The sequence below is a fragment of the Podarcis vaucheri genome, assembly GCF_965113315.1.
Source record: "Podarcis vaucheri genome assembly, chromosome: 11".
Lineage (NCBI taxonomy): Eukaryota > Metazoa > Chordata > Lepidosauria > Squamata > Lacertidae > Podarcis > Podarcis vaucheri.
Window position 1 is genome coordinate 28,612,939 of NC_138749.1, and position 15,963 is coordinate 28,628,901.

At 41.8% G+C, this 15,963-nt stretch overlaps 1 protein-coding gene across 4 annotated transcripts in view; it reads right to left on the reverse strand.

The window, feature by feature from the left end:
- Window positions 1–5,067, reverse strand: part of TENT2 (terminal nucleotidyltransferase 2) — a 36,223-nt gene extending 31,156 nt beyond the window's left edge. The window contains exons 1-5 of one of the 4 annotated variants that reach the window (XM_082191964.1): window positions 4,919–5,018; window positions 3,371–3,459; window positions 2,065–2,229; window positions 1,650–1,766; window positions 328–577 (exon numbers count right to left, since the gene is read on the reverse strand). In XM_082191964.1, coding sequence (XP_082048090.1) covers window positions 328–577; window positions 1,650–1,766; window positions 2,065–2,192 — 495 coding nt within the window. In that variant the 5' untranslated portion in view covers window positions 2,193–2,229; window positions 3,371–3,459; window positions 4,919–5,018. Of the gene's footprint in view, window positions 1–327; window positions 578–1,649; window positions 1,767–2,064; window positions 2,230–3,370; window positions 3,460–4,071; window positions 4,094–4,280; window positions 4,462–4,918 lie in introns of those variants that run through there. The other 3 variants (XM_082191963.1, XM_082191965.1, XM_082191966.1) reach the window with 3 other exon arrangements.
- Window positions 5,068–15,963: the final 10,896 nt, after the last annotated feature.

The window sequence follows — 15,963 nt, forward strand, 5'->3', positions numbered from 1 at the left end:
AGTGGAAGGCCCGCCCCTCCCTTCCAGTCTCGGGGCGGGGCAGAGGCCACCAGGCTGGCAAGCAGAGCGCCGAGAGCGAGGAAGCTGATGCAACGTGGAGGCAGACCCCGGCTGGCGTGTGTTAGAGCAGTGTTTCCCAACCTTTTTTGGACTCGCCCGCCTCCCTCCAGGCAACATCTCGCGGCACACTAGTGTGCCGCGGAACACCGGTTGGGAAACACTGCTTTAAGATACCCTTCAGCTCCTCTTGCAGCCCAGGATTTGGGAGCCACTGTCTTGCACAGAAAACTTTATAGAAAGGAAAAGAGCACCCGTTCTCAATTTTACCTTATCTTTGGCCACAGGGAGTGCAGTTTCTATAAGGTCAGAAAATGAAGCTTCTTGTAAGGGTGGCACACATCCCGTCAAATCAGAGATGTAATGTGCTGGAAATAATGGCGAAGGAATTGATCCAGGGAATGACCGCCTGTGATCTTCTGGTAAAGGCACTACTTGGTTAGCTGAAGCAGATTCATGATGAGGTGAATGAAATCGCTGGCGCTTCACTTGATAAGGAACATCCTGCTCTTTCAGCCTCCTAAAAATGTAAGAGGGGTTTGACTATTCCAGTTTCAGTACTTAAATATGCAAGCGGGGGGACGGGGGACTGAACTGTCAATGCTACCAATTAATCACTGTGAATATTCTAGCAAGACTGTGTATTATTTTTAAAGAGGAATGCCCAACTTTGATATGATGCAAATAAACTCTCAAATGAATGTGTAAGTGCTCAATTTGTGTCCCATAGAAAGACAATGCTAAATCAAATTGCCAAGCCATTCTTATGCACAGCAAATACAGTTCTCATTCTGAAATACTTCCTATTCAAGAGAGCAGTTTTGAATCTGAAGAGAGTGCTACAGTGAGAAGTTGTGTGCAATGTGTGCCCTGTGATAAAAGTGGGAAGGAAGAGGAAGTAGTCCATGGGGGACGATGACGACTCAGGATCCAGTCTACTAGCCAGTTCTTATTCCTCACACACTTCACCCTTATCAGTCCAGCAGTAAAACTGGTTCACACATTTTCATAAGAGCAGCCCTTCCGGATCAGACCAAAAGCCTATCCAGTCCAGCATACTGCTTCTGGTGGTCTTGAAAATATTATTAACTTGGAAAATACCAGTAAAGATTCAGGGATCAACACCTAAAAAATGCCAGGGTCTCTTCTGTTTATCTGCATATTGTATGACTCCATTGTTTTCAGTAAAGTTACCAAAGCTACAACAGATGTGTTCACAGCCATTTTCCCTTGTGGGTATGGGAAGGGAATAGTCACTCCCTAGCTTTTCTGTGGTTGCAAATAGAAAAAAAACGCATGAACAGTGCCACAAACACATAGCAATATGCACCCTTGAGAACAGTGGAGAAATACAGCTGGGTGGGAAATGACTCCAAACTTCCCATTTTGAGAGTGTGTCAGCATCTAACAAGACAGGCATCACAATAAACAAGATAGGCATCATAATAAACAAAATGTGGGCAAAGTGTCATAAAAAGTCTCAAAGAGTAACACCTTTAATAGGGGGCCACTTCAGTATTATATTTATATTATTTTATAGTGCTTTATTCTAAGGGAACATAACATGGAAGAGAACCACAGAATGCACTTACTTTCTGCCTCGGAATGATGCAGGTGCAGCTGATGTATGCACTGGGCTGCCATTTCTATAGGCAAAAGGTGGAGGTGAAACAGGTGGGATGGTCAGTAGATTACCACTTACTGGAGTTCTAGGAAGATTAAAATGCAGTATGATTATTCAGGCCAGTGTTTTGAATTTAAATTTAAACATTCATACAGTAATTACTTAAGTAATAAAGTGAACATGCATGCTACCATTCAGTACTGTGATGAAATACAAACTACTCAAGTTTATTACTCAAACTTTATTTTCACTGCAAACCTAAAGCTTTAAATTGCTTCTCTGTGGTTGTTTATGTGATAATGTTAACACTGCAAATAGGCTTTTTAAAAATCTAAAATTTGCTTCTGGCAGCAAATTTCAGATTAAAATTCTACCATACTTACGTTGTACTCTGGAATTGCTGGTGAAAAAGAACAGGAGGTATGTTCACTGGAAGATTAATGAAGAAGTTGTATTGTTGATGTTCTAGTGGGAAGGGTGGATGACCCAAGTTAGAAGAATTTGGGAACATGCTCTTCTATGCTGAAAGTAAACATGTATTCTTCTACCTATTATTTAAAAAAACAACTGAAATCAGGCAACTAAAGTAAGTCATAAGGTTTACGTATATTAGCCATTACTACAAGCTGATAACTTCCAAGTGATTTTTGGCAATAACATGTTGTTACAACATAATTTTCCTTAAATATTCACAAGCACAGACACATCAAAATTAGTATTTATTATTTTCCAGATGAATTGGGAAAGCAAGGTAGGCACTCTTAATATTTCCAATTCACGATCTTTAAAAGGGGGGTGGGGGTTAAGGCCTAAGCAGACCAGATACGTTACTTTGAAATGCCCAATGTTCATAAACAGAACCCACAACAACTCTACAAGCAAATAAAGACTAATCAATCATAAAAATAATGTTAGAAATATTTATGTTTTCCTCTATAAACAAGATCCCACTTTTGAACAAGGAGTAGGAGCCAACTGTTCTATAAGAGTAAATTCATTCTTTTCCCTTCAGAATTTAAAACTTCTATAGATTCTAAGGACACCTCCCAACTTAATAAAACAATATGCCAATAAAATAATGTGCCAAACAACAGTCCAAGTGGAGTTTTTCCCTTCAAAAATTAAACTTGTATAGAATCCAATGAAGCCTCCAAATTTTATAAATAAAAGAATATGCTGAATCCAGTTGCACAAGACTGTTACTATCACAAGTCTTGGATACATGCCCCACATTGGGCAAAATATTCCTGCATTGCAGGAGGCTTAACTAGATAACCCTGCTGGCCCCTTCTAACTCTATAGATCTGAGTCTAAGACCCACTTTTCCACTAGCCAATCTGTCTATATTTGCATAAGCAGAGCCCGCAAGACAGCAGGTCCCATTTCGCCATTACTGTATGGTTAAGAACCATTAATAGAGTTGTCCTTCATGAATCTGTCTAATCCCCCTTTAAAGCAATCTAAACTTGTGGCCATTTTTCACACACAATTATGTGTGATGGGAAGTACCTGTAAAATGTTATTTTGCTCATCCTCAATCTACTGCCACTCAATTTCACCAGGTGACCAGCTGCTAGCAGTTCAGAGAAAGTCAGTATGTATGTGAACATGGTTAAGTCTTTTTGCGCTAATAGGCACCAATTTATTCATAACTATTTGCTATTATTTGCTATTTTGTTGCTCATTCACCTCATTAGACTTCTTAGAAATTTCCTCATGTTCGTGAACAACTTGGTGTCTGCAAACCTAGTGAACTGCTCATCCATTACTCCAGATCACTTATGAAAAAGTTAAACATTACCAGTTCTAGTATGGATTTTTTAGCCTCCACTGTGAGAAGTTCCCATTTATTCAGGAGCCTTTCAAGATGAACTGGGTTAGTGATAAAGCGGGATATCAAATCCAAACTCCTCCTCCTCTTCTCTTCTTAGATCACCCCTACTCAAACCCCAAAAGGCTGCTGGTGTAGGAGTTACTGTCCGCAGGTAACCTTCCATTTTGATTCATCTTCAACAAGGCTTGTTCTCCTATATGTTTAAATCAGGGCCCAAAAGCAATATAATACAAGGCACAAATTATCATCTCCCTGTTCAAAGCACTCAAGAGTGATCTGGAGATAAGGAATGAAGTAAAGAAGGTATCGGATGAAGAAAGCATAGTAATGGGCAACTTCAATTACCCTAACATGATAAAAAGGAAAAATTTCTACATTTTTTAAATGACTCTGCCCTACAGGGATTCCTACAGGCATGTGGCTAACCACTGTGGTTGGAAACATGATGCTACCTGTTTGTTCTGATCCAGAAAAGCTACAATTCCGTCATTTCCATACCTAACCACATTAAACAACAAACATGCCCCACTGATTTCACCGATCTCCATATGCCTACCTTAACGGTGTCCTCGTTTTAGGCTACTAGTACCAGCGTACATATAAGCATCTGTGTGTTCCCTTCCAAGATACCTTGCTACACAATTTTTCCAAGAAGTCCAATCTTAAAACCTTAAAACATCCCCACCACCGTGCGCAGACCATGCCCCACGGATAAAGCATTTCCCCAGTACAGTAATCGTGAATGGGCTTGCTCTCGGGTAGAACCTTGCCTGTCGTAAGTGGCCCACCAGATACAGAATGAAACCTTCACATTCTATTTTATTTTTTAATGAAACCGAGCAACCATCCAGCGCGGCCTTGGGAAGAAGCTCTTTCTGCCTGTGTTGCAGACAGCTCCGTTCGAAGGATTTGGCAGCACACGCGAGTCCACGCGGGCATCGCCGGCGCTGGCGAGGCAACTTTCTGGTGGCCGCTAAGCTACCAGAGCAGCAATCCGCCCCCCCAACACCACTGACGTCACAAGGGCTGCTGTTCCTTATCAGCAATCCGTACCCGGAGCATCTCCCAGGCCTTCGAGCCCCACCAGAAGCCCCGCAAGGCACTCGCGACCGCCGGGAGCCTCCCTCGAGTCTACCACCCTGCCACTCCCCAGAGTTTCTAACACCCCCACCCCCCATGAACAAGTACCTCAGGCCCAGCCGCTCCCCCCCCCCAGCACCTCGAGTATCTGAGAAACGACCCCTCCCTTCCCTCACACACCCGTCGGGTCTGGCGCCCCGCTTGCTTCCAAGCGAGAATCTTGAGGGGAAAACGGGAGAACGGCCACGTAGAAACCGTTCCCCCCCCCAAAAAAAAAGTCTCCACCCCCCCCCCCCCGAATGGTATTCGTTCCTTCAACTTACTCCGGTGCGGGAGAAGCAGCTGACTGGGCAAGGCCCAGCGCGCTCCGAAGCCAGCGAACTCGGCTCTGTTTTCTTCCCTTCCTCCTCTCTAGAGAGAAAGGGAAGGGAGAGGCGGGATCTTCCGGAAGTAACCCGGAACCGCTTGCACCTGGCCATCTCTATGGCTGAGGCCTCGTTCTGCCCCGGACCCAGAACCAGCCAGAGCGGGAGCGAAGGTGTTCGAAGACGTCGCGAGCGCTATTCCGTCGCCGCTCTCTCCGCTCCGCGGCGTTCCTCTCCATAGTAGTGGCTCCGGTCCCACTCTGCGCATGCGCCGCAGCCGGGTTTAAGCGCGACTAACCGCCTGGAATTGGCTTGGTATTGCTTAGCGCCAGGCGAGGGTTGAGAACTCGACGTGATCCGGGGTACTTCCGGGAGAGTGAGGCTTTATTTCAGAATTAAATGGCAAGGCATGGTATTGAAAAGAACATGTTATCCAGTTATATGTGTGAGGGTTTCTTCTTAAAAGGCAGCGGGAGAGTTAGCCTCGTGGAAGATTCACCCATTTTGCATGCTAAAATTCCTCAGCTTGGTTAAGAAACACGAAGGCGAATCCAGTCAAGTAATAACAATAATAATAATTTATTATTTATACCCCGCCCATCTGGCTGGGTTTCCCCAGCCACTCTGGGCGGCTTCCAACAGAACAGTAAAATACAAGTGTAGAGTAGACCCGCTGAAAGCAATGGAATTAAAACTACATGTCCCATTAATGTCAGGGGGGCTGCTTTGAGCACGACTGCCTTGAGCCAGCCCAATACATATTTACTTCGAAGTAAGTCCCTCTGAATTATTAGGGTTTCCCCTCAACTAAGGGGCCATAACAGCCAATAACTTCAAAGAGAGTGTATCTTACCAGCTATGCTGCTTGTTTGCTAGCTTCTGACTTCTTCAAACGTTTTACATTGCGACTGATGATGTACACTGCTTTGGACACTTAAAATGTAAAGGTGAAATAAGATAGATGAATAAATCGGCCGTATAATGTGCATAGACATCAATTACAGGTGAGGAGAAGCAGGTAGTCTTTAATCTCTAAAGGGTGTCCCTCCCTCACTCCCTGGTACTGTTAGCTTGCCGAGCCCCCAAAACTCTCTAAACTACCAAAACTGCAGTCTTAGCTCTTGTGCCTTTGCACAGTGACACAGAACTAGATTAGAAGAGAAGAAGAAGAGTTTGGATTTGATATCCCGCCTTTCACTCCCTTTAAGAAGTCTCAAAGCGGCTAACATTCTCCTTTCCCTTCCTCCCCCACAACAAACACTCTGTGAGGTGAGTGGGGCTGAGAGAAGTGTGACTGGCCCAAGGTCACCCAGCAGCTGCATGTGGAGGAGCGGAGACGCGAACCCGGTTACCCAGATTACGAGAGTACCGCTCTTAACCACTACACCACACTGGTGATTACACCACCCTTCTATAGAGTTCGGAAGTGTATACCCCCTAATCCCTTTTCTGAATATCCCAGTGGTTATGTATCAAGAAGTCATCTTCTAACCTTAGCTTCCTTCCATAGGGACACATCTTTCCATGAGTATATATCACCTGTTCTGGGCTATTCACACTCCTTTCTCAATTCCAAGACATCTAGTATCATAAAGCAAAAACACAGAAACAGTCCTATTCACAGAAATTCAGAGAACAGCAAAATCCATAGCACTTATAATGTGTTTCTTAAAATTCCAGTTTATGTTTGCATTTTTGACTAACAGTCTTGTGAGAGATTGTGGTATATTCCCCTAATTTCTGTATATGATTGGCTGCACTATAGGTTTTTTTTCCTGATATTGCTTCCTTTAATAATGCCTTTGCAGAATTCCATCTTTAAGCTGTCTTTTATGATGCTATTGTCTTTTAGTTGTAGATTGCTCTGTAGTTTTACTAATATATTCACTGTTTTTATTACAGTGGTACCTCGCAAGACGAATGCCTCGCAAAACGCGCAAGACGAAAGAGTTTTCCGTTTTTTGAGTCGTTCCGCAAGACGAATTTCCCTATGGGCTTGCTTCACAAAACGAAACGTCTTGCGAGTTCTTGCGAGTTTGTTTCCTTTTTCTTAAAGCCGCTAAGCCGTTAATAGCCGCTAAGCCGCTAATAGCCGCTAAGCTGCTAAGCCGCTAATAGCCGTGCTTCGCAAGACGAAAAAACCGCAAGACGAAGAGACTTGCGGAACGGATTAATTTCGTCTTGCGAGGCACCACTGTATTCTGTATTGCTTTCAGGGGTTTTTTTTTGGGGGGGGGTTGTTTTGCTAGCTGCCTTGAATATTTATTACAAAGGCCTGGCCAACTACATTGCCAAGTCAGGATATAAAAGGTAATAAGTACGTAGCTGTGGCAAGTTAACTATGGTACACAATACCTACTTATTTCCAGGCTGAACTGGCAATAACAAGGTCCTTTTTATCCTTTCTGCCAAAAGCAACAACAAAATGGTTGAAGATTCAGCCTTCCTTCTGGGACAGCAGCCAAATCAAGTGTTCAGCATAAATAAATACAATGCAATGCATATTGGGGCAAAAAAGAATCCCAACTTCACAGTGATAAAATCTGAACTGGCTGTTAACTAAATAGGAAGCTATCTTGGGATCACAGTGGACAGTTCAATGAAATGGTCAACTCATTGCACAGCAGTAGTCACACAGTATTTATTAGAAAAGGGATGGAGTAAAACAACCAGTATCACATTATTGGTGTGGAATAGTGTGTACAGTTCTAGTCATTCCATTTCAAAAAGAGATATTACAGTGAGAAATGAAAATAAGGGGTTGGAGCACCTTATGTAGTCACCTTTAGCTCAGAAAAGGGACAGTTAAGGTGGGGGAGATATGATAATAGTTTTTTTTGAAATTATGCATGGTGTTGGAAAAGCAGATGGAGGTATTTTTTGTGATAAACTTGGGGACATATAATTGACTTGATATCAATTAAGGACAGACAAAAGAAAATAACTTATTCACACGATGCGTAGTTCATTGCCCTAAGATATGGTGAGGGTCACTGACTTACATGGCTTTGGGATTAGACAAATTCATGGAGGATCAGTCAATTAACTACTCTTAGCCATGTTGACTAAATGGAATCTCCAGGTTCAGAGAAACTGTAACCGTAGCTCAATGTTAGTGGCTCATGGTGAGGAATGGAGGAAGGCTATTAGCTTTATACCCTTAATGTTGGCTTCTGGGAACCACCTGGATAGCTGCTGTTGGTAAGAGAATCCTGGCTGAGATGAACCTGTGTTCTGACCCAGCAGGGCTGCACTTACATTCAAATGGCACTGCATTAAGGTTTGATGGGGCTTACTCCCGAGTAAATGTGCATAGCCCGAACATGACCCTTCTTTCTTGTTGCCAGTTTGCAACAAGACGTTTTTGATATTTTTGCATATAATTTAATTTATATGATATATCAGAGGGACCAATATGACCTAGTAAACCAAACGTATTGAATACTCTATTCTGGCAGCACAGACATAAATTACATTAATTGGGTTTAATTTCGTTCAGTTTCCACAGAGAAAATTGTAGTTTTCAAAATATAATACCCATATGAAGTACTTTGAAGTTCATTCTGGGAAGAAAGCCAAAAGATCAGCTTAGCTAGCAGTAAAAGAAATTTTCTTTTCCAGTGAAAAAGCATCCCTCTGAAAAGGCAATATAGGCCTTTAATAGTAGCAAAAATGCAATTCTAAAATGGACTTCTAAGAAACAGGGCAATAACAGAGCCCGACAAGAAAATAACAAAGCTTCTAAATGACATCCTAACTTTATTTTAAAGCCTAAAAAATTAATAGGCGAAAATTGGAATGTGACTTTCAGTATCCTTCTGTGCATATCACACACAATATAAGATCAGACTAAAGATCAGACTAGCATTACTTTACTGTTGTCTTCAGTTCCCCTAAGCGTTCATTTAAGGGTTGATGCTGCAAGTCTTCAAAGAACTGGATCACATTGCAACCTCTGCAAAAGTCTGGCCTTACACCCAGCAGATTGGATCTCCTGAAAGTTTTCCTTAAATAGACAGTCTGCCTGGGCACTTCTCTGCACAGCCTCTACCATGCTGTCTCAGGCACATCTGGTTGATTCGCCTGCTGACCCTCAGAGACATGGTATCCCTACTGGAACTGAGCAGGGGTCCTAGCTCCACCTCCTTGATAATTGGCAGGGGTTCATTAGTGGCAGAGTCAGGTATCTAAGGTTCAATTTAGCCCTTCTTGGATCAGTGCTAGAAGGTATGGCAGGGCCAAGGAACCCCTAGTTTCGAGGCCCTTCTCCTGTCAATAAGATCCTATTTCCTCAAACCCACTGATATTGCTGAGGATTCCTCAGTCATAAAGAACACTTGGGTTTTGGTCCAGGATATTAGTTTAGATTAGGAATAGCAAATGTCTTCCCCTGCTGGCTAATGCTGATGGGAGCTGAAGTGTGACGACACCTGGAGGGCAACCCTGCTCTGGAGGATGGGGCTAATAAAATGTGCATGGATTTCTTGTATTGCAGGGTGTGTTTTTTGTAGTCAATGATTATTCATTCACCTACCCACCCCACCTACCTTTAGCTCTGGTGATTTTAAGTTTGCACCTTTTCCTAACACACATGTACTTGGAAAGGGGGAAGCTTTTTCAGGAAGCTGGTGCAACTGAAGCCTTAAAATGGCGACCAACTTTGCATAAGCACATCAAAGGCAGAACATCTTGAATGTTCTGTGAGCTGAGTATTAATACTTTTGTGATTTAAAATGTTGATGTGCAGATTAACTACAGGGTTAGACACTTTAGAAACGTCAAGCTCCTTAATAATCCTCTATTGGCAAATTTATTCAGTGCAAAAAAAATAGTATGTTAATGCAACACTGAGGCTAAAAATTTAAACCTGCAAATGGAAGAGAACTCAAAAGTTAAGGTTTCTATGGCAACCATAACAGGAACTCTTAATATATGCAATATGCTATGGGTTTAATTACCCCCTTTATTGATCAGCTTTATATAAGAGCTCTGAATTATTAAATTCATTAACCAATGTTTAATTACTCCAAACATGCTGTTCATACTATTATATTTAAATTTCTTTGACACATGGTTCTGTAGGTCTTTGTTCATTATTACCAGTCTTGTATTTTTTTAAAAAATCTGCCTTATGCCAAAAAGCTTTAATGACTGATTTGTAATTTTAATCCTTATATGGACACAAACTCTGTATCTTGAGTTATAAGCTTTAGTTAAGACAGCACAGCAGGTGTTATAGCTATTGCAAGCAGTAGCCAGAAGTGGAAGCTGCAACAAAATGTAGCAGTGTGGAGTGTTCTTCTTTAGTGTGCCTGACAGCCATACTCTATGCCATCTTCCACCCAAAACTTGCTCAGCATTCTGTGGCCTGAGCACCCTTTGTAGGTTGTATGAGGGGAGGGTTCACCCCTAAAAATTTGTGGCATTTCTGAAAATCCTGAAGTTTCACTGAGCCACTTGATACCACCCTCTTTTGTGTAGATGGTGCCATTTTGGCTACATAAACATCGGCACCCATGCATGAATATCAGAAATGGAGAGAATAAAAAGTAATAGATCCACTGTTATTCCTAGAGTAACAACCATTTATTAAAGCCAGGCCTGGAGCCAGGGGTCAGAACCATCAGGCAGTTGTAATATTAATGGGCAGTTGCTGAAAGCCGAAGTTCTCAGGAACCTTCGCCACCTAATACGTCACGATCCCATATTGTCTGTTATGGCCACTTGAGTGCAGCATGTATCTTGGTGCTGCAGCATCAGTGGCTTCGGTTGGTGACTTGCCATCATTCCCTGGGAGAAATTAAATTCAGTTTGCATTTTAAAGGGAACATACTGTATTTTCCCGTGTATAAGATGCTCCCATGTATAAGACACACCCCCCCCCCTATTTCTGGGGACTCCAAATTAAGAAAACACCCCTTAGCCCTACCCGTGTATAAGACGAGCCCCAATTTTAAACCAATTTTTTGGAAAAAACCTCAAGTCTTATATATGGAAAAATACGATACATAATTTACACTTTCTGTAAAAAATCAAGAACTGAAACACAACCATCATTTGATATTTGGACAAACACAGAAACTTTCACGTGAGGTAAATGCCTACAAAGAGTATACTAAACCACTTTATATAAAAAAGTGTGCCCCAGCAGTTGTGCATTATAATGAATTCAGCTTATACAATGTTTTTCCTTGATTCTACTATTTTCTAAAATAAGGTTTTCAGATCGCTGGGGGATGAGAACTATCTAAAAGCTTAGAATTAATGAAAAATGAAACTGAGATATGTCCTTCCGTGAACCTAGCAGAAAACACCAAGTCTACGTGAGGTTTCCACCCCTTAAAACATAGTTAACAAAAGCATAGCTGGGAACAGAGATTAGCTATAGTTCTTGAACTACAGGAATACACCCACAGTCTGAGATTCTTACAAACACCATTCCAATTCTGTATTATTTTCATCACAATTTGTATGTTGTGTGCCTAGAGAGTACAGCTGTGCCTTTGGCAAAAGAAAATCTAACTGCACTACTATGTATGTCTACTCAAAAGTCTAACTGATTTCAACTTACACATGGGTTTACATTCTGGGGATCACACCTAAAGCCAAAATCACATATACAGTGGTACCTCGGGTTAAGTACTTAATTCATTCCAAGGGTCCGTTCTTAACCTGAAACTGTTCTTAACCTGAAGCACCACTTTAGCTAATGGGGCCTCCTGCTACTGCTGTGCCGCCGGAGCACGATTTCTGTTCTCATCCTGAAGCAAAGTTCTTAACCTGAAGCACTATTTCTGGGTTAGCGGAGTCTGTAACCTGAAGCATATGTAACCTGAAGTGATGTAATCCGAGTTACCACTGTAGTCAAAACTCATTGAGTAACTCTTGCAGTGGGAGACGATGTCATCTGGAGATGATATAATTGGTGAATGTACAAAAATGCTCAGTGTGGAATGGTGGTTAGAGTGTTGGGCTAAGACCTGGGAGACCAGGGTTCAAATCCCCACTTGGCTATGACCTTGGTCCAGAGCTATGGTTTTGGAACCTCCCACCCAAAATCCAGTGGGGGAGCAAGATCTGCTGGAGTGCTAATGCTGTGAACCCATCCATATTATGCTCAGTCAGTTTATATGTGTAAATAAAACCATGTATAACCAGGAACATGGTCACCTCCCCACCCCCCAAAAAAAATCACACCACTCAGAGATTGGGGTGTGTATAACAATCCTATTGTTAAACTTGTATCAGGCACGCTGGAGAGTCTTTTAGATCAGACGCTCACTCTCTGCACCAGGGGCATTGTTAAGAGATGGCCTAGGCACATTCCTCAGACTTTGTTGGACGATGAAAGTGCAACTTCCAGGCTTCTGGAAAAGGAGACTTAGTTGGAGTCATAGTTCCCTCCTCTGCCCCATCATCTAGAAATCCATGGCACTATTTCCTGATCTTGGAGAGTCTGATCCTGAGGCCATTACATCTCTGTTCTTTATAAAATAATTATTGTTACAAATTTTGAAGCATTGAAACATTTATCACTGGCTGCAGCGGGGGCGGCGGGGAATCCACTGCAACTTCTTACACTATTAGTCCAAATGATACGTCAGCATGACCCACAACACAGAAGATGATTCCAAACAGAGCCTAAAACTAGAAAGGAGGAGGAAGCAGCCGCAAAGTTTAAGAGGACTGCTGCTAAGTGCTTGCCAGAGTGGCTTCATTGGGTGGGGGTGGGGGGAAGGGAATGGAAACTAAGTTCTGGAAGGTCTGAAGCAGGGAACTTGCCTTGCACACTTGGGCTTTCTGTGGGATTTAGAACCCTGTGTAATCAGGGTTCTAAATTACTTACATGAAGAATCTATAGCCCTACCTGCACTGTACATTTAAAGCAGCACCCTAGGACTTTAAACAGTCTTGGCTTCCTGCAAAGAATCTTGAGAAGTATTGTTATGGGTGTTGAGAGCTGTTAGGAGACTGCTATTCCCCTCACAGCTAAAATTCTCAGAGTTCCCTGGGAAGAAAGATTTAACTGCTAAACTACTCTGCACTTTATGTTCTTTGAACACCTGAATAGTCATATTTGGGCATCAAAGCTTTTACTGTTGCTATTTTTGAGTGGGAGTCAATCACATATTGGCAAATTCAGGATGTGCAGTTATAGTTGATTGGGAATTCTTGTGACACAAACTCGCTTCCCCAAAAGACTGGACTTTTGTGATAAGGAAAGGGATGGAAAATGCACTGGAAAGTGTGGGATAACTCTTGCTTCGTCACAACGTCATCTAACCTCCTCTCAAACAAATCCAGATGCATGCTCAATAAGCAGGTGATTTGCAAGCGCCCTTGAAATCTCTCCCCCCCCCCCAATCAGGAACCAGGATTGCACAGCTTTCTCTTCCTCCAGCTGTTCATTCTCAGTGCACAGTGAGGAAACAAAGTGAGCTGGTAATGCAGTAGGAGATCTCACTTGGCCAGATTGCCTTTCCTCTCTGCATGCTGTAAAGGGAAAGCCCTGAAATGCCACACACAGATTATTTTAACTCTGTCAAAATCAAACCTACTGAAATCATGAATTATCATAGAATTTGTTACTGCTTCTACAGCAAGAAAGGGCTGGTGTATCAAATGCTTCTTTAGCCACAGCTCTGCCCTCTGCAATATAATGACCGGCTTTGTATCCATTGCCATTTACAGTGTAATCAAATGGGCTGTGTCACTTTTTTTTTTTGTATGAAATAAGATCTGAGTTAGAAAGATCATGAACTCTTTGTCTTTACTGCTATCTTTTGCTTTCTGGTAGACACACTGCTGCCTAATCACAAAAATCCTAGATTTCTGACTTGTTTACTATGTGGAAGCAGTCACTTCTCCACCCCAGAAGAGCAGCAAATGGCTTAAAAATAAACCAGCAAGTTCCTTCTCCAGACAATAGATGTAGCACTCTAACTTTATTTCTGTCTTATTAGCTAGCTCTGAAAGGCAGGAGTAGGCTAGTTTCTTACAAAATAAATAGGCAGAATTGTACCTACATCTTTCCCCTTGAAACTTGGAGCATACAACAAATTGAGACTTGTTCTTTTTTCTTCTTTAATTGGAAATCCAAGGATTATGGCTCATCCAGAACAATTGTTTCTCCTGTTCCCTTGCAGACACTCGGGCAGGGAAGGGAGCTGAAGCACCATATATTTATTTCAGATCTTCCTCTAAAATGCTTGAACAAAACACTGTGGTTTTAAAAGCACTCGAAGGAAATGGTCAAATTGCCCAAATGGGTTTCAAGGCATGCTGGATGCTGATGATGGAGATGTTCACACACCACTACTCTTCGCAAGCACCATCGCACATTGAATAGCCTTGCCATTTATAATGGGCAACTAAAAGGCATATTGACTGAAATGCATATCACCATCCTCCTCTTTGCAGCACATGTGAATAAATGCATGATTGCCTCCCTGTTGTGACGCCGCAACCTTGTTTGCAGTGTCTTCTACAGTTAAGTCAACCAAACAGCCAAATAAATGTGGGTGGTAAGGAGCAACAAATATTGAATGAATTTTGCCAAGAGCAAAGATGAAAAGGTCAACATCGTTTGTACGGCAAGATCTATCAAATAATCGGTAAAAGTCCAGCCATGTCAATATGTGTCATCTGGTATTTTGAAGTTGATCCATGATGATGATTGCAATTTCTTGAATACATAATACTTATCCATTAGAGCTCTGGAGTGTTGTTTTATAAACATTTCACATAATGTGTGTTGATTAGGCTGCTCAGCAATCAGTTTTGGAAGGTTCATAAATTCTATTGAAATGGGACCATTACAATGTACAAAACTTCAAAAATGCAAAATTTGCATGGCTATTGCTAACAATATGTGGATTCTTTTGTAGCGCTTGAAGTGTTTTCCAGACATGAATCCATTAGTGGAGCCTGGTGCCAAGACTCCTGATGCACACAATATATTCCCAGCTCCTGAAGGCTCTAAAAAATAACCAAGTGAACTAAAGTATGCCATTTGAATATGAAATGGGCCAAAGCAAATTAAAATATTGTCATAAACTGGTGCTTCTGTGAGTTATATTTGCAATGCAGGTTTTGCAATGGCTAGATAATAACGAACAACAGCAACATTTTCTCCACATTCCTCTGCTACAATCTACCAGAGTTTCAGAGTTTTTGAATTATATCAAGGGCAGTTTTAGATTTTCAGTGTACCCCATCACCTACATAAGTAGTTCATCCATGCATTCCAGCTTCGATCTATGGGTGTCCTAGTGACGTGAGAGCACAACATTATGCGAAGAAAATCAATTCTATATCAGCCTTTTATGTTTTGAAATGGTTATGCTGATAAATTAATGCATATGAAGGCTTTCAATGAACGTCTGTAACTCTGAGATTGGATGTCATTATGGTACTCCATACATTCTGATACATTTTTTAAAGTTTGCTTGCAAAGTCATATCCTAAATTCAATGGAATACAATTTTGGGTTCTTTTTGAAAGACTTGCATCTGAAGCACCTCTGAATAAAAGTTTCACTACTCAAAGCTCATTGGGCAATAAGTAGTCTCTATGCATCTTTGAGAACTCCTTCCCCTTTGGCTCCTGCATTTGGTGCATCCCCTTATTCCAACCATTGGATCAACAATTTATTTATCATTTACATTCTGACTAACAGGATTTTACCATTGGGCATTACAATTTTGCAAAAACAGATTTATCATATAATTTTAATAGTTGTATATAGTTTGATGTAAAGACACAAAGCAGCAAAACCTGTGATTGCTGCTGGAAGAAAGTCTGCTCCCTGCTGCAAGACCCATTCCCACCTGACCTAGGGGACGGGGCCCAGATTCACCCTGATCAGCTAAAAGGCTCCTGGGAGGCTGGAGGGACATTGTTGGAACAACTCTTGGGTAGGGGTACCTGGCTAAAATGTTTTAAACTGTTCTAATTTTGGATCCTCCATTTCATTTTTGTCGGATTGGTGTTGGTTAAATATT